At 46.0% G+C, this 19,324-nt stretch overlaps 1 protein-coding gene across 1 annotated transcript in view; it reads left to right on the top strand.

The window, feature by feature from the left end:
• STRBP (spermatid perinuclear RNA binding protein) overlaps positions 1-19,324 on the top strand; it is an 81,150-nt gene that overhangs the window by 13,487 nt on the left and 48,339 nt on the right. The window contains exons 3-4 of the mRNA XM_018570649.1: positions 3,620-3,785; positions 4,539-4,683. Of these exons, the coding sequence (XP_018426151.1) occupies positions 3,620-3,785; positions 4,539-4,683 (311 nt within the window). The remainder of the gene's footprint in view (positions 1-3,619; positions 3,786-4,538; positions 4,684-19,324) is intronic.

Raw genomic sequence — 19,324 nt, 5'->3', positions numbered from 1 at the left:
AGTTTAACCCTCGAATTAGGGGGTCAGCAGCATGTATTTTATTGATCCCATTTCCTTCCACCAGAGCAAAACTACTGTGAAACGGTGTCCTACGTATGGTGCAATGTTTTTAATTTCGGTAATGCAAAAACTTTTGAAAATAATGGAATACTGAAGATGAAATACAGTTCATGTTCAATCTGTGAGTTATAATTGTATAAATTCAAATCATTTTATTAAATATGTCATCCGGGTTGATATGCTATTTAAAGGAGAACCATGGGGTTAAGGCTTTCCCCATAGTTCTCCTTAGGGTAACGGGAGGACACAAACTAGCGTCCTCCCGTCACCCTAAGCTCAGTATATAGGGAGCTATAGCTCACGGTATACTGAGACGCCGCAGCTGAAGCGGATCCCGACAATTGGGCCCGGATCCGCCCAGCTGCGTGAGTGACAGCTGGCTCCGCCTATCTAGAGGCAGAGCTAGCTGTACCCTCCCCGTCCGTTCCGCCAGTCAGCGCTGGCGGATCGGAGCGGGGGGAATCCAGCCCCTCCCCTGTCACGGCAGAGAGCCGCGACAGGATAGAGAGGTGAGCGAACGCCGGTATGTGTTCGCTCACCTCCCGATCTACTGAGCCGACCTGTGACAGTCTCATTATCACAGGTCGGCTAGAACTATGAGGCGAGTGAAAAGCACCCCCCCCCTCATAGTTCTCCTTTTAACTTTGAAAGATTCTAATAAATATATACTGTGTGTATGAATATATATATATATATGTGTATGTATGTATATGTGTATATATATATAGTGCAATATAAATGGGTAAGCAGTATTAGTCCAGTAGACAAGATGTCAAAAAAGACAAAAACATAGTATTGCAGTGTGCGATGATACATTTCTTTTTGGACTAACAAAATATATACAAGACAAGCTTTTGAGAGTGAACCTCTCTTCTTCAGGTCAGAAGCAATATATATATATATATATATAGAGAGAGAGAGATAGATATATGCAAAAACATGCAAGGGTTTAATAACCCTTTAATTGCCAAACCTGATCCAGAAAGACGTCCGGCACTTTTATTGATCTCAGTCATTTGAATCTCGTAGGAAACGCAGGTCACGTGTTTTCTTGCTGCGTTCCTGGTTGCTGAGCGTTGAGTTTCTTTATAACTGGAACAGGATTAAATTATGAATTTTAATTCTCGCACAGTTGTTTTTTCCACTCGGGTTATTACTTTTCTTTTTTTTTTGTGTGTTTATTTTGCATTACTAAATACATTTTCTTATGGCTGGTTGCAAGTCCCACATCAGCGTTGTCTAAATGAAAGGGATGATGCTGACACAGCAGATGCGAGGCCTATTTTGCTGTTGTTAGTGTACTTAGAGACAAGCTAACGTACTGTTTCCTGCAGGCTAAGCACTCTCCACCTCTGCGAGGAACCTATTATACATCAGCTCAGGTGGAATGATCTTCCCAGTGGGATTTTGGAACCCACTGTAATTTCTCCACATGAAATTAATAATAGCGCCACAGATGACTTTTTATTGTTTACAAGTTCGCCTCTACCACTTCTTATTTTGTCTATGAGGAACCTGCTCCCTCAATTTAACGCCCCTGTCATTAATATCAAATTAAATAATAATAATAAAAAGTGAGGGATGAAAATTTAAATTGGTTGGATTTTCCACATATTTCTGTTTTTTATTGCTTTTTTTTTTCAATAGCATTCTGATCCGAACCTGAAGGTCATCTATTTGTGTTTAGCCTAAAGGCAAGCTACGTTTGTATTGTCAAGCCGGAGAATATTTAGCATGCTGTCCACATTGACTCTCCCGGGGCCATGATATACACATGTGATATGTTGTCAACCTTGCCCACCCAGATGCATAAACTGTAATCCAGCCCCAGCTACATATATATATATATATATATATGCTTATTATTTTTTATTAATTATATTCTTTTTTTCACCAAAAGACTGGTAGGGTGCCCTGCAAGGACTTAAAGGCTATTTCCACTCCCTATCCCATCCACATTTTTGAAAATATAATTACTCCCTCCAATTTGGCCCCCTGACTGCTGGGAAAAGGGGTGGGGCTTATCTACTCGACCACGCCTCCACATCATTTACTCATGTCAAGCTTAGCAAAGCTAAATTTTATTGATCATTTAAGTGATCAGTTGCATTTGCAGTTGAGAACCAAAGAACTGTTCAAATAATGGACTATATCTATCTACGTTTGTGTGTGTGTACACACATATATATATATATATATGTGTGTGTGTATATATATATGTGGTGTATGTATGTGTGTGTATATATATATACACACACACACATATATATGTACACACACACACATTTTATATATATATACACACACATATATATATGCACACACTATATATATCACACTATCTCTATCTCTCATGCTGCCTCATTGGCAATGTCTTGAAAATGTATTTATTTTGTATACGTTTCTTGTGTCTTCTTAATACCTTTTTGTTTTATATGCCTCGTTGTCCTGGTAACATTTTTTGTGATGGAAACATTTGATATTTTTGTTTTATAATGCAAGGAGAGGAGTGTGCTGCTTTATAAGATCTCTTTCACTGTTTCACTTTCTCTTTTCACTCTTTCACCCTTTCACTGTAGTTATATATGACAATTTAGGCTCAAGTTATAGACCTCACCTTACCACAAGGAAAAGGATCTTTGCTTTAGCCACGTGACTGTCCTTTTCAAATGTCGTGGCTCAGCTGAAAACAACTGCCACTTTTTTGAAACTAAGTATCCTTAGCACAGTGGTGCCCATTAGGTCGATCGCGATCTACCAGTCGATCACAAAGCGAGCACTGGTGGATCGCTATCGGCTCACTGACCGCTCTCCTATCCTCCCGCGGTACTTGTGCGGCTGAATGTGTCAGACGCTGCAGACGGGAAGGGGCAGGACACCTCTCCCCGTGTGCAATTTCGGCCACACGAGCACCGCGGGAGGACAAGACACCGGTGCACGAGAGGAGATCCGGGAAGCTGCTGCAGTGGAGGTAAAAAAAGACAGACGAGAGAAAGGGAGAGAAGAGACAGCAGATATAAACAGGGGAGAGAGAGAGGGCCGGTTCACACTACAAAGTCTGCGTTCCAGAGTGTACGCCCTCTGGAACGCAAGCCGGTCGGCTCCCTGCGTTCAGGGACGGGAGGTTTGGCTCTTCACCTCCTGAGCCTCCCTATTTGTCCTTTGAATGTGATGGGCAGCCTCATCGACCATTAGGAAGGGTCAGGAGGGAGAAGTACTGAGACCAATCTCAAATTTTACAAGAAATGTCAAAATTTGAATACATCTCTGGACCTACTGATGGTTACATAAGCTGAGCTCTGATTATGCATTGTGTCACCATATGCTCGGTCAGATTTGGACAAGTTTGTGACGGGATTACTTTTGAAGGGTGGAATAGAATGGAACTGTTTGGATGCTGAACATACAAAGTCATTTTGCAGTAACGGAGTCATTTCGTCGTTCTATAGTTTTATCTGTGAACGCGTGGTTGCCGATGTCGAGAGAGAGAGAAGAAATTATTGGAATTGCTGGAGATGGCTTTGCAGTCATTTTAAAAACACGTCTCTTGTCTTTTTAGGGATGACAGTGGCCGGGTGCTTTGCGGAGTCATGAGAATTGGCCTGGTTACCAAAGGCTTACTCATTAAAGATGATATGGATCTAGAACTGGTTCTCTTGTGTAAGGAAAAACCAACAGAGAGCTTGTTAGCCACGGTCAGAGAAAACCTTCCTCTGCAAATTCAGGTAAGGTACCGCTTTGTCCTCAACTCTTTCCTTCTTACGTATGTGTCTAAGGAATGCTACTGTGTAATATCATTTCAAACGTGTCACAATGTCCCAAAATGGATATTTTTTGGGAACAAATGTTTTTTTTAGGTGGGTAAACTCGTGCAGCAGATTGCTTACACCCGTGGGTTCTTAAAGGAGAACTATGAGGGGGAGGGGGGGGTACTTTTCGCTCGCCTCATAGTTCTAGCCGACCTGTGACAATGAGACTGTCACAGGTCGGCTCAGTAGATCGGGAGGTGAGCGAACACATACCGGGTTCGCTCACCTCTCGATCCTGTCACGGCTCTCTGCAGCGACAGGGGAGGGGCTGGATTCCCCCCTCCCAGCTCCGATCCGCCAGCGCTGACTGGCGGAACGGACGGGGGAGGGGGGCGGGTACAGCTGGCTCTGCCTCTAGATAAGCAGTGCCAGCTGTCACTCACGCAGCTCGGCGGATCTCGACATCGATGTTGGGATCCGCTCCGGCGTCTCAGTATACCGCGAGCTGTAGCTCCCTATATACTGAGCTTTGGGTGACGGGAGGCCGCTAGTTTGTGTCCTCCCGTTACCCTGAGGAGAACTATGGAGGAAAAGCCCTGACCCCACAGTGCTCCTTTAAAGAACTGAGCTCCGTTATTTCTAAATCATTGTTTCTAATTTTGAGAAGCTAAACCCTAATGCCAGAGTAACATTCTTTCTAACATTGTACTGACTTCTTAAACCCTTTAGAAACTCACAGAAGAGACCTATCACGTGGAACAATGCACAGAAGATGCATTATTAATCATACAAAACTCAAAAGAGCCTAAATTAACCTTAAAAGTGATATTGACGTCTCCGCTATTCAGAGAAGAGGAAAACGGATCAGGTGGAGGTATTTTTCTGGTTTCCTTTTTGTTGAGAAATAAATCACTTTCGAGATGTTCGGTTTATTTTATGACCAGTGTCTGTATATTCTCATCTGCTCACAGATACTAAAATAGTTAGACGATAGTAAATGTTACATATGTTACGTTGAAGTCTGTCGTTTTTTTTGGTATTGAACAGATTCTGTTACACAACCTCACTGCTGTCTCTTGTCATTTTATTACCGTAACAACAAATAAAATGAAGCTCGGAGTTACAGCAAGTGCATTTCCTGTTACACAAAATAAGCCTTGTTTGTGGGTTTTCTCAAAAAAAAAAAAAATAAATGAGACCTTTAACAGTACGTGCAGCAGCTATGAGGTTGGGTAATTCATAAATACTAATGTGGTCATGATTTTCTTTTTTTATTTCTCTTGTTCTCCCCCCCTCCCCCTTCTTCATTTTATGGTCTGTAATCGCTTCAGCTTCCCAAGCCTGTCCCTAGAAACTTGCCAAGCAACACTGGACCCTATGTCAGACCTTTGACCAACAGGCCACACTCTGTCATGTCAACTGAGGCAGCCAGCCCACCTGGGCAAGACGGACTCCCTGTCGCTCCTCCCATCTCTAGCCCACCCTCTATTTTCTGTCCTTCCCACAAACATCGGCTATACAGTGTCAAATGTTGGTCAGTTAAAAAAAAAGAAAGAAAGAAGGAAAAAAAAAAAGTCATTGGGACCATCTGGGAAGAATCAAAGCTAATTAAAGAAGTTAATTGTTTACATTCTTCCGTGCTTGAAATAGAACTATTGGTGACATTGTAGACATTGTATACACTACCCAGGGGGAATGCAGATACTACGCAGAGCATGCTGGTGGTGATAAAAAAAACACGCACAGGCCGCTTTCCGTTGGCAGTTTTGTAATGGATGTCCATTCTATAGCTATAGTTACAATTCAACTTTGTCTTCAGGTTCTTTCCTAACACTCTTCTGCTGTGACTTTTGCACACCACGGGGGGTGTGGAGATTTCAGCTTGGGCTACACAAGTCAAGTTAGTCAATGGTGAAGGTGCAAGGCGGTGTACGAGGGTGGCCAAAGCATGTAGTCAATGGAAGGCAATAGAAAAAAACCATACAGTGCCATTCTGGTGAACAAGGTTTTGATCATCTGGTAATGGATGCAGAAGAAGTACCCTGGCTTACAGATTCTTAAACTCTAGTATTGAAGTGACACTAAACTTAAAGGAGAATTATGGGGTTAGGGCTTTTCCCATAGTTCTCCTAAGGGTAACGGGAGGACAAAAACTAGCGTCCTCCCGTCACCCAAAGCTCAGTATATAGGGAGCTATAGCTCGCGGTATACTGAGACCGCCGCAGCCGGGACGGATCCCGACTTTACTGTCGAGATCCGCCCAGCTGCGTGAGTGACAGCTGGCTCTGCGTATCTAGAGGCAGAGCCAGCTGTACCCGCCCCTTCCCCCGTCCGTTCCGCCAGTCAGCGCTGGAGGATCGGACAGGGGAGGGTGGGGAATCCCTGCAGGGAGCCGTGAGTGACAGTCACGGCTCTCTGCAGGGATACATCGAGAAGTGAGCGAACGCCGGTATGTGTTCGCTCACTTCCCGATCTATTGAGCCGACGTGCGACAGTTTCATTGTCACAGGCCGGCTAGATCTATGAGGCTGAGTGAAAATCACCCCCCTCATAGTTCTCCTTCAAGAGTTAAATCTTAAAAATGCATTCAAGTATCTTAACTAGGGATGCACCAATACTAGTATCGATGCCGAGTATTTGGGTGAGTACTCGTACTAGCCCGATATCTGAGCTTCCGGTATTAGGAAGCAGGGCAGCGACTCATTACACGGTGCCCAGCTTCCTAATTGGTCGGGACGGTCGGTTCTATGCTCATGGAGCTGGCTCCCCAGCCAATCAGGAAGACTGGCAGACATTGTTCTATGCTTTCAGGCTGCAGGATAGATACTGAATTATGCAGCTGCCTTCAATCGGATACAATATATATATCTTTTATACATACAGTATATAGAGATCTATATATTCTTTATACACATGCATACATATATGTTGTGCACCCTTATATATATATATATATACGTTTCTTAGATTTATTAGTCTTTTAAATGCCATTATTGCACATTAACTGTCATTTTATTGATCCCATGCGCTGGATTTTTTTTAAAGTCTGCTAGAGTATTTATAGTATTTTGCTCTGTATTCTATTGCTCATGTGTTGTATCTGTATTCCCTTCTACAAATCACGCTACCATCATGCTAAGGGTATAACTGACCAATATTTCCTGAGGTATGGTTTTTGACTATGCTAATCTATATCCTAACAACACCGAGCGGCCTAGGTGCAGTGGACTTGTCCTGTGTGTATTTCATGCAGTCAGAATGATGCTTGTGTCTTCATGAGCTGACCCCGATTTTTAGATAATTCTCCTGGCGATTTGCTTTTGTTATGTGAGGGGACCTTCTGCGCATCTCCTATCCGGGCTAGACAGATGAATATAGAACTCGGGAGCTCGCCGAGGAGCCAGCAGGCAACTGTAATGGAGCTAAATGTGTATTGCTGTTGACAACACTAGAAAATGTTCTGCTTGTTACAGCCACATTGAATTTCGTTTTTGGGCTTCCATTTATTTTACACAGATATAGACTTTTAGTGAAAACAGATCTCTGCAAAATGGAGCGACTTACAGAGACTCTGTCACCAACTTGCAGGTAAAAGCACAAACAAATAAAGTGTTTCACTGCTTAGTTGCAGAGATTTTCCCTTTTTCCTTTTTTTTAAGATTCACTTGCGATGTGCTGGAAAGATTTGACTACTCCAGGAAGTCGATTCCAAAGCGCAGTCCCTCCTTGTGCATCATTGCCCTCTTCTCTTCTGGGAGTGTCTAATTACTGTGTGCTGACTTAGCTCCTCCACCCCTCCTCTCACCACATGACCTACCTAGAAAACATTTTTTGTAGCTTCTGGAGAAGGAACATACTATGGACCAGGAGGAGCAAACGCCGGCCATCCAGCTGTGGTTGGGGTAGGCAAACTCCAGCCTTCCAGCTGTGGTAGGGGGTAGGCAAACCTTGACCATCCAGCTGTGGTAGGCAAACACCGGCCATCCAACTGTGGTAGGGGTAGGCATACTCCAGCTGTGGTAGGGGTAGGTAAACGCCCGGCCATCAAGCTGTGGTACGGGTAGGCAAACTCCGGCCATCCAGATGTAGTAGGGGTAGACAGACTTTGGCCATCCAGCTGTGGTAGACAAACGCCGGTCTTCCAACTGTGGTAGGGATAGCCAAACCCCAGCTGTGGTAGGGTAGGTAAACGCCGGTCCTCCAGCTGTGTTAGGGGTACACAAACCCCGGCCATCCAGCTGTGGTAGGCAAACCCTGACCATCCAGCTGTGGTAGGCAAATGCCAGCCATCCAGCTGTGGTAGGGGTAGGCATACTCCAGCCTTCCGGCTGTGGTAGAGGTAGGTGAATGCCAGCCATCCAGCTGTGGTAGGTGAATGCCAGCCATCCAGCTGTGGTAGGCAAATGCCGACCATCCAGCTGTGGTAGGGGTAGGCAAATGCCGACCATCCAGCTTTGGTAGGCAAATGCCGACCATCCAGCTGTGGTAGGCAAATGCCGACCATCCAGCTGTAGTAGGGGTAGGTGAACGCCAGCCATCCAGCTGTGGTAGGGGTAGGTGAACGCCAGCCATCCAGCTGTGGTAGGCAAATGCCGACCATCCAGCTGTGGTAGGGGTAGGCAAATGCCGACCATCCAGCTGTGGTAGGGGAAGGCGGACTCCAGCCATCCAGCTGTGGTAGGTGAACGCCAGCCATCCAGCTGTGGTAGGGGTAGGTAAACGCCAGCCATCCAGCTGTGGTAGGCAAATGCCGACCATCCAGCTGTGGTAGGGGTAGGCAAATGCCGACCATCCAGCTGTGGTAGGGGTAGGTGAACTCCAGCCATCCAGCTGTGGTAGGCAAATGCCGACCATCCAGCTGTGGTAGGGGTAGGCAAATGCCCACCATCCAGCTGTGGTAGAGGTAGGCATACTCCAGCCTTCCGGCTGTGGTAGGGGTAGGTGAACGCCAGCCATCCAGCTGTGGCAAGGGTAGCAAAACTCTGGTCCCTCAGCTGTGGTGCAACTGCAGCTCCTGTTAGGCTTTGCAAGAATGACAGCCACAGGCATGACTCCCAGAGGCAGATGCATGGTGGAGTTTTTAGTTTCACAACAGCTGGGGGGCTGGAGTTTGCCTACTCCTGCTATAGAGTGTCACTAGAGTGACAGCTCCAAGTCTGCTGGGGCTGCTGACATCACATCCAAGATGGCGGCACCCAGGAGAGGTCTCTGGGCCTTTGGATGTCCACACAAGGGGAGCTTTTACAGGAAAATATCTAAATACATCAAGTGCACATAATATCTTATAGGTAGATTCTGGTTTAAATAATTGCCCTTGAGAGAGGGTCTCCTTAAAGAGACACGGTCACCCAGGGGTGTCAAACTCAATTTAATCGAGGGCCGCATCAACATTATGGTATCTGTAAGACCATATAAATGTATCTAATCTTTATCGGCCTCTGCATTCGATTTATCACGGGTTTTAGTAGTAACTTATTACCTAGATCTGAAAGTAGAAGTCTAGGAAATGGCCTGGTGGGCCGGATTCGGCCCTTGGGCCTTGAGTTTGACACATGTGCCTTACAGTGTCTCAGCAAAGAGAGACGCTCAGCCCCCTTGTACTCGCCTCACCAGTGCTCTTTCCCCACTCCTTCCTGCTGCTCAATCAGTGCTGAACTAAAGCGAAGATTCACTTCAATGACCCAATCATGTGGAAATCATGCAAATTCCTGTTTTTTCATTTGCACATAAATGGGCATTTAAAGTGAAACGCAGCTACAATCTTTTGAGTAAAAACTCTTAACTCCTTTTAGGGCCCATTCACAGCTGTTCGTTTAATTGCGTAAATGCACGTTGACGTGCGATTATTTTAATGGGCTACCTAATGCACTGGAACATGGAGCTTTTTTTGGCAGCACATTAGTACGTTGCCTTGCGCCGTAACGCGCCATCCGTCTGCAAGATATTTTGGTGTACCATTCAGAATAAATAGCACTGCATCTCAAAAAAAGCAGGCAACGGGCATGCTAGCAAGTGCTAACGCAATGCAGTAGAGTGTAAGTGGCCCCCTAGTAAAACAGCTTCATTGTCTTTTATATTACAATGAAAAAACAAAACGCGTAATAGCCGATTTGCCGGAATATACCCCTCCATCAAGATGACACCGCTCATTATCGTGGCATAAAACAGAAATCTGCTTTTAAATTCGTGTGGAAGTTTCAATTCAAAGAGCTACGACAATAAAACACGATGACTTCCAAAGGGTTGAATACTTTTTCCTAAGACCTGTGTATTAGGCCTGTGTCAAATGGTGATAGTGGCTAGAGGTGCCTGTATAGGATTATGTCTGTAACCCGGACTTGTTTTTTTTTTCTATTGGCTTCCTGTTGTATGGGTCAAAAAGCCATCTCTGATGAGCAGCGATCACATATAAAGGTTTTGGGAAAATGTCTTGGTGACATCCGAAAAACACATGTACATGGTCGCATAATGTAAAATATAAGATATGATAAAACGCGTCTAGCTATGGCACTTGGCACATATTAATATCCAATGTGCACGGCCTGGCCAAAAACAAAGTCACCACCGGGATTTAGCTAAGCAAATAGGTCAGAGCCTTCCATTGGATTAGAGGTCTAGGTTCAGGAACCCTATATGCCCAAAAATTGAGGTCAGCTGCCGACCTGAATATACTGAATGACCAGGTTTTTCCATCAATGGGTTTTTTCTTCTCTGATGACATCAATAGGTTTTTGCCATCAATAGGGTTTTTTAGGGGTGCACCAATACAGATACTGGTATCGGTGCCGAGTATTTGGGTGAGTACTCGTACTCGCCCAAATGCTCCGATGCCTAGCTCTATACTTCCTGTATCAGGAAGCCGGGCAGCGCGTCATCCAAACCTCTGTTTTTAAGCTTAGTGTGAGACAAGCTAGCTTGTGAGTGTGCCAGGAAAACATTTTGCTCTATTACACGCTGCCCGGCTTCCTGATTGGCCAGCTTTCAACCCAACCAGGAAGCCCGGGCAGCGCGTCATTACACGCCGCCAAGCTTCCCGATTGGCCGGAAAGCCGGCTCCATGCTCTCTCGTCACGAGTGAAGAGCGAGCATGGAGTCGGCTTCCCGGCCCATCAGGAAGCCGGGCAGCGCGTCATTACACGCCGCCAAGCTTCCCGATTGGCCGGAAAGCCGGCTCCATGCTCTCTCGTCACGAGTGAAGAGCGAGCATGGAGTCGGCTTCCCGGCCCATCAGGAAGCCGGGCAGCGCGTCATTACACGCCGCCAAGCTTCCCGATTGGCCGGAAAGCCGGCTCCATGCTCTCTCGTCACGAGTGAAGAGCGAGCATGGAGTCGGCTTCCCGGCCCATCAGGAAGCCGGGCAGCGCGTCATTACACGCCGCCAAGCTTCCCGATTGGCCGGAAAGCCGGCTCCATGCTCTCTCGTCACGAGTGAAGAGCGAGCATGGAGTCGGCTTCCCGGCCCATCAGGAAGCCGGGCAGCGCGTCATTACACGCCGCCAAGCTTCCCGATTGGCCGGAAAGCCGGCTCCATGCTCTCTCGTCACGAGTGAAGAGCGAGCATGGAGTCGGCTTCCCGGCCCATCAGGAAGCCGGGCAGCGTGTAATAGAGCAAAATGTTTTCCTGGCACACTCACAAGCTAGCTTGTCTCACACTAAGCTTAAAAACAGAGGTTTGGATGACGCGCTGCCCGGCTTCCTGATTGGCCGGGAAGCCGACTCCATGCTCGCTCTTCACTCGTGACGAGAGAGCATGGAGCCGGCTTTCCGGCCAATCGGGAAGCTTGGCGGCGTGTAATGACGCGCTGCCCGGGCTTCCTGGTTGGGTTGAAAGCTGGCCAATCAGGAAGCCAAGCGCCGTGAAATGACGCAGCGCCCGGCTTTCTGATTGATCGGAAGCCGGCTTCATGCTCATTGGTCACCTCATGACCATCTCAATGCATGGGGGCGGCTTCCCAGCTAATCCGGAAGCCAGGTGGTGAAGTCAGTACATGCCGTCTGGCTTCCTGAATGGGACTTCCGGTACTCGGTATCAGTGAGTACCAAAAAAATAAAATATCTGTACTCGATACCGAAATACTGGTATTGGTGCTTCCCTAGTTTTTTCTTTCCTGATGGCACATTGGCCATATTCCAAGATGACAATGCCAGGATTCATCGGGCTCAGATTGTGAAAGAGCGGTTCAGGGAGCATGAGACATCATTGTCACACATGGATTGGCCACCACAGAGTCCAGTCCTTAACCCCATTGAGGATCTTTGGGATGTGCTGGAGAAGACTTTAAGACTTTAAGACTGGTCTGACTCTCCCATCATCACTACAAGATCTAGGACAACGTATGCAACTCTGGATGGAAATAAATGTTGTGACATTGCATAAGCTTATCAATACACTGACACGGGGAATGCGTGCCATATTAAAGCTAAAGGGGGTCCAATAAAATATTTAGAGTGTGTGACTTTTTTTGGGGGGGGGGCGTCAGGCAGTGTATTTTGTGATGAGGTATCTATTGAGTATGCGCAACTGGTCCCCGGAACATAAAAGCCTCTTACCCAAAATGAAAGCCCTTGTGGAAAATGTCTGGACTTAGCCTCCAAGCAGAGCATGAAGACACTTCATTCTAATGATGTTAATGTACAAGATAGTCTGATGCAAGTCTCTCTCTCTCTCTCTCTTCTTGCCCTCACCCCATGATCCTTTCATCTGTACTTTCTGATAGGATTTTGTACACAGATGCTGACTGGCTGCAAGACGATACTGCTAGTATAGTACATACATAAGCGCACCCGGATGCCCACCACAGTACACTGGGAGGCAAAGCATGGATTGTGACATATTTTTGGTCAGGGTTGTGGTTTGTTGAGGCAAACGTGTGCTGTCATAGGGCTTGCCAGTCATGTTTCTGCAGTGTTTGTTGACCCTCCCATGAAGTATTTTTTAATTTACAGCAACCTTATATTTTATTCGTAGCAATTACGATGGGAACAGACGACATTTAGTCGATCTGTAATTCACAGAAGGGGCTTTTAATCCATATTTACAAGTTCAGAGTTCACCGACCCTTTCTATCGCGGCTTCATTGCCTCTTCCTGTAGTGCTGGCTCAGGTTGCGAACCTACACACAGACACCGTGTATCCATTCCAGAGACAAGGCAGTCTGCTGCAAAACAGAAGTTCTGCCCCAGCATGAGAAGAGATACGGATTTAAAAGGAAGAGCAGCAAAGAGAAGGGAAACAACCATGGATTACAGTAAGGCGCACATTACAGTATTGTTTTATGTTAAAAAATCTGAGGGTTTAATGTCACTTTAATTTTTTTCACAGATCTAATTGCAGCAAATTTTAAAACTAATTGCCCTTGGTTAGTGAAAATTGGCATATCTTTGTATTGAGGACTGTTGACTTGAGAAAGCCAAGGTTTGGTTTAGTTTTAGGCTTGGCTACGTAGACGAAGAACAGTCCGAATTCCTTCGGCCTCGATACTCATGTGAGGGTGCACAAACACTTGCCATATTTAAAAAGGTCACCGTCTGTCTATATGTTCAATATATATAAGCTGGCCTTGTATTTTTCACACCCGCTATCTCCATAATCCGCTCTGTCCTAGCTGTCCATTCAGAGGAGAAGATAGTAGGAACAATTAAACATTGTTTAGCACAGCAGCTCCCAGTGTCACTTTGGGTATCTCCAAGCCATTGTTAGCATGCTGCTCCACTTGATCCGTCCGCCCGAGAGCCAATAAAATGCTCTTCACAACCAAACGATGATAACTTTTTCAGAGAACTAGCATTTTCTGCAGCCTTTCAGTCTGTGTTTTCAGTTCTTCATAACCACTCATTTACTGTAGTACTTTTCAATTTATTTGTGAACTTTAAAGCAGATGTTCACATTGTAGTTAGTCCGCTCTCTCTCCATGTGCTTTGTGAAGCTACACTTGAATCTTCCCATTTAAAGGTGCGGTCCCACATTCCGTTGTCTGTCGTGGTTGAATGAGTGCTTTTTTTTTGTGATCCGTAGGGTTGGAAGTTGGAACGTGGTTCGCCCCGGTAAGGCCTCGATCGCATGGTCGTGGTCTCTGCCTTCTCTCTGAGAGTTGATCCGCGGTGGATTGCTTTTTGGAGGACGGTTGACAGGCATTCAGCAGGCGATACTGCTGCCTCCTGAATGCCTGTGGGGATTTTGAGCATAGCAGGCTTGCCACCACTGGCAATCGTTTGTGGCGCAGGCCCATTTATTGCAATTGTCGCATTTGGCAAGCAGTACCTGCCGAACGTGACGTGTGGTATGAATTAATGTGAAACCTCGCGCCACTACTCCAATCGAGTTAAGCAGCAGCTGAAATCTGTGTGGTCAGATATAGAGGTGAAACTCGAATAATTAGAATATCGTGCAAAAGTAATTGCAGTAAGTGCTGCAAAAGGGGCCCAAACCAAGTCCTGAGTACATATGCATGCTTGTACTTTTCAGAGGTCCGATATTGTTCTATGCACAATCCTTGTTTTATTGATTGCATGTAATAATCTACTTTTTTGGGGTTCTTGGGGTTTTCATGAGCTGTAAGCCATAATCATCACAATGATGACAAATCACGGCTTGAACTATCTTGCTTTGCATGTAATGAGTCTCTCTCGTATATTAGTTTCACCTTTTAAGTTGCATTAGTGAAATAAATGAACTTTGCACGATATTCTAATTATTCCAGTTTCACCTGTACAGTATAGAATTAATAATAAAAGCCGCGCTGTGTGAATTAATCTACAAAAGTGATTTTTCATTATGGATATTTAGTAGCAATGTATTAACACTGAGGTGCATGTTATACACATGCGTTTCTTCTTTGATTTGCACTTTTTACACATTGTATCACATTTATTTCACGGCCAGTATGTACTATATCCGACACTTTTGTAGATTCATTCACACAGCGCGGCTCTTATTGTTAATTTGTGACGTGTGGTATGAAACTTGCAGAGACGCAAAGCACCGCGCCCATGGCATGCGCTCAAGCCTGAGAGACCATCATGTTGGCTTTTAGGTGGGTGGTCGGAAGCAGTAAAAACTCAACCACTGGCTAAATGCTGGGCAAATGTACTATGTAACTATGAATGCCATTCGCACAACATTCCCACCAGTAGACCGAGCTGAAGAGCATAGCAATTTCCATTGCTGCTCCGCTCCATTCAGTGGCATGCAAACGGCACTGGACCGGCTTATGATTTATAAGATTCGGCCCCTTAAAGCCAAGTTGCTTTATATGCATCGTATTGCATGTAGATCTGATTAGGATTCCTAGGTTAGCATATTTAGTTGGTGCCTATCTTGTTAAAGGAGAACTATGTCAGTGTTTTTCCCCATAGTTCTCCTCAGGGTCACGAGAGGACACAAACTAGCGTCCTCCCGTCACCCTAAGCTCAGTATATAGGGAGCTACAGCTCGCGGTATACTGAGACGCCGAAGCGGATCCCGACGTAGATGACGGGATCCGCCCAGCTGCGTGAGTGACAGCTGGCTCTGCCTATCTAGAGGCAGAGCCAGCTGTGCCCGCCCCCCTCCCCCGTCCGTTCCGCCAGTCAGCGCTGGCAGATCGGAGAGGGGAATCCAGCCCCTCCCCCTGTCACGGCAGAGAGCCGTGACAGGATCGAGAAGTGAGCGAGCGGCGGTATGTGTTCTCTCACCTCCCGATCTACTGAGCCGACCTGTGACAGTCTCATTGTCACAGGTCGGCTAGAACTATGAGGTGAGTGAAAAGCACTCACCTCATAGTTCTCCTTTTAAGGATTGTTGGCCTACAAATCCAGCCATGCTGATTGCTTTACCTAGCGGCATTTATCCATCAAAGATCTTTCATATAAATGATCCCTCTTAGACAAACAGTCAGCTCAGCATGATCCAATCTCTTAGATCTTAATGGCTATGGGTAGCCCCTGAGCCCATATCAACAAACGTAGGGCTTGTGTCGATGGGCCAACGCCTGGTGCTTTTGACAGTTTGAAATGCTTCTGAGATCAGGCGCATTTGACTTGCAGTTGACCTGCTTCAAGCTGCTTTGGCATTCCCATAGACTTGTATGGGAACAGAAGCAGTTCTGATGCTGAGCAAAGCCATTTACATTGAGTGTGCCTGCTGTATCCCGAATCAACAGACTTAAGTCATCTGCCAATGCCAGGTGCTTTTGACACTTTGAAATGCTTCTGAGATCATTTAGAATGCATTGCAGTTGCATTTGACTTGCAGTTGACCTGCTTCCAGCTGCTTTTGCATTCCCGTAGACTTGTATGGGAAGAGAAGCCGTTCTGATGCTCACAGAAGTAATTTACAATGAGTGTACCTGCTGTATCCCGAATCAACAGACTTCGGACATGTGTCGATGGGCCAATGCAAGGTGCTTTTGACACTTTGAGATGCTTCTGAGATCATTTAGAATGCATTGCAGGTGCATTTGACTTGTAATTGACCTGCTTCAAGCTGCTTTTGCATTCCTGTATGGGAAGAGAAGCAGTTCTGATGCTGACCAAGGCCATTTACATTGAGTGTACCTGCTGTATCCCGTATCAGCAGACTTCGGACATGTGTCGATGGGCCAACGCAAGGTGCTTTTGACAGTTGGATATGCTCCGGAGAGCATTCAGAATGCATTGCAGGTACATTTGACCTGCTTCAAGCTGCTTTTGCATTCCCGTAGACTTGTACGGGAAGAGAAGCCGTTCTGATGCTCACAGAAGTAATTTACAATGAGTGTACCTGCTGTATCCCGAATCAACAGACTTCGGACATACTGTCGATGGGCCAATGCCAGGTACTTTTGACGGTTTGAGATGCTTCGGAGAGCATTCAGAATGCATTGCAGGTTTGACTTGTAATTGAGCTGCTTTTGCATTCCCGTAGACTTGTATGGGAAGAGAAGCAGTTCTGATGCTGATTGAGTGTACCTGCTGCATGTGCATTTTTATTATCCCTAGGCTGATTTGCGTGTGCTTGTTATGGGACTGCACCTTTAAACATTTTTCAGATATCCTTTTAAAGAGACAAAGGGTATATAATTTGAGCTTTATGACGTCAATGCGACATCCAAGACACAATGCAATGAAAACATCTGCTGCTGAGTTCGACAGGACGGAAAATAGGCTGTAGCGCTTCTGATGATTTAGAATCTGGGGCAAGCAGGAACATTAATATACAGATGTAGATCGAAACAAAAATGCCAAACACCTTCTTTTTTTTTTTTTCCTGAAACTTATTTTAGGCTGAATATACATATTTTATATACTGAATATATATATAAACAATGCAATATTAATGTGAGATTCGTTCAACCTTTGATAATTTTTCACGAGGAGAGAATTCATTTTGATGTTTTAGCTATCAGCCCGTGAGCTTGATTAATGAAGGAGAATGGCCAAATTCACAGATGCTTCTGAGCCGTGCCGGGGGTGAAAGAACCGGACCCTTTCTTCAGCGAGAATAGACCAATACGATCTCGTATCGATGAATCAGTACAGACTTTTCAGTGTGTGTTGCGTGTTCGTAATGAGGTGAAATTCCATTAAAGGAGAACTATGGGGTCAGTGTTTTTCCCCATACTTCTCTTACGGGTAACAGGAGAACAAAAACTAGCGTCCTCCCGTTACCCAAAGCTCAGTATATAGGGAGCTACAGCTCGCAGTATACTGAGACGCCGCAGCCGGGAACGGATCCCGACATTACTGTCTGGATCCACCCAGCTGAGTGATTGACAGCTGGCTCTGCCTATCTAGAGGCAGAGCCAGCTGTACCTTTCCCCGTCCGATCTGCCAGTCAGCACTGGAGGATCGGGGAGGGGGGGGGGGGGGTAATTCCTGCAGGGAGCAGTGAGTTACAGTCACGCCTCTCTGCAGGGATAGATCGAAAAGTGAGCAAGTGACGCTATGTGTTCTCTCACCTCCCGATCTATTGAGCCGACCTGTGACAGTTTCATTGTCACACGTCGGCTCGAACTATGAGGCTGAATGATTTTCACTCGCCTCACAGTCCTCCTTTAAAGACACGTTCTATGTGAAATCTGTTTTGGTCATATGAGTAGACGCTCTACCATGAGCGTTCCACTCATCTCCTTGTCAGGTAATAATGATACAGAAGAAACCTCATTAAGAACTTTTATTTCTCGCATACAGGAGAGAAGGTTAGAGCGTGATGTGGACTCTACTAAAAACGTGCGTTTGGTCGTGTCCCCGGGAAGTAATAAAAAGCTAAACCTGTTGGCCTCTCTTTATTAGATGGCGTTGAATCTAAAATTGGCGCACAATATAACCCCATAAATTGTGGTAGAAAGTCCACAGCCCTTTCATCCAAAAGAAGCATTCTTTGTTATGATACACACCTAGAACACCATCCTCCTCAGAAGGCTCGAGTCTTAATTTGCATCGAAAGCCAAAACCTTTTTGTTATGATGGAGTGTGGATGGTTAGAACCTTTTACTGCTCTCTATTTGTCCTGGTGACCATTGTTACTGGGACTTTAAGTGGTGGGAATGCCAACATTTTGAGTTGTCACTGAAATAGTAGTAGAGGAGTAATCTTCTAATGGGCAATCACCGCCTGCAATTTATACATTTTGGTATAACTACCCATAGCTGCAGTAACTGGGCATGCACCGATGCTGATACTACTATTGGTATCGGTGCCGATACCGATTATTTGTACTCGTACTTGCCCAGATGCTTGGATACTTGCCTCCGATACCAGTAGAGGCAAGAGAGCATGGAGCCGGCATCCTTTCCAATCAGAAAGCCGGGCAGTGGGTTATGACCCGCCTCCCGGCTTCCTGATTGGCTAGGGAGCCGGCTTCACTTGTTGCTAGGAAGCCTGGTTTCCTGACCAACCAGGAAGCCGGACAGCACCTCATGACTCGCCTCTCGGCTTCCTGATTGGTCATGAAGCCATGCTGCCTAGCAACAAGTGACGCCGGCTTCCTAGCTAATCAGGGAGGTGGGTCATGACGTGCTTGTCGGCTTCACTTGTTCCTAGGCAGCCTGGCTTCCTGACCAATCAGGAAGCTGGATGGTACCTCATGACTCGCCGCCTGGCTTCCTGATTGCTCAGGAAGCCAGGCAGCCTCGGCGAGTGAAGCCGGTGTTCTTTCGCTAGAACACTGGCTTCACAGGCAATCAAGAAACCGGGCAACGGGTCACCATCCACTTCCCGACTTCCTGATAATTGGGGAACCGGTATCGGCGAGTAACGGAAAAAAACATTGGTACTTGTACTTGATACCGAAAACCGGTATCGGTGCATCCCTAGCAGTAAGATTTAAATTCTGAGCTTTTCTGCTCCGAGTCCATTGTTTCGCTCTCAACATTTCCAAGCCCTGAGGAAGGGGGTTGTGTCCGCCCCCAAAACACTTTTTGGCTCAACACAATTATTGAACTTTATTTATGGACTCCCAACGTGCGCTCTGGTCTGGCGCTCTACTGTCCCAGAATACAGTAGCCAGCAGAGATGTTTCCCCCCCCCCTATCCCCACCGCACACGTTACTACACAC

Source organism: Nanorana parkeri, unplaced genomic scaffold, assembly GCF_000935625.1.
Source record: "Nanorana parkeri isolate BGI_ZX_2015 unplaced genomic scaffold, ASM93562v1 scaffold1566, whole genome shotgun sequence".
NCBI lineage: Eukaryota > Metazoa > Chordata > Amphibia > Anura > Dicroglossidae > Nanorana > Nanorana parkeri.
Note: the sequence above shows the minus strand (reverse complement) of the source record. Positions and strands in the feature narration are given on the sequence as shown.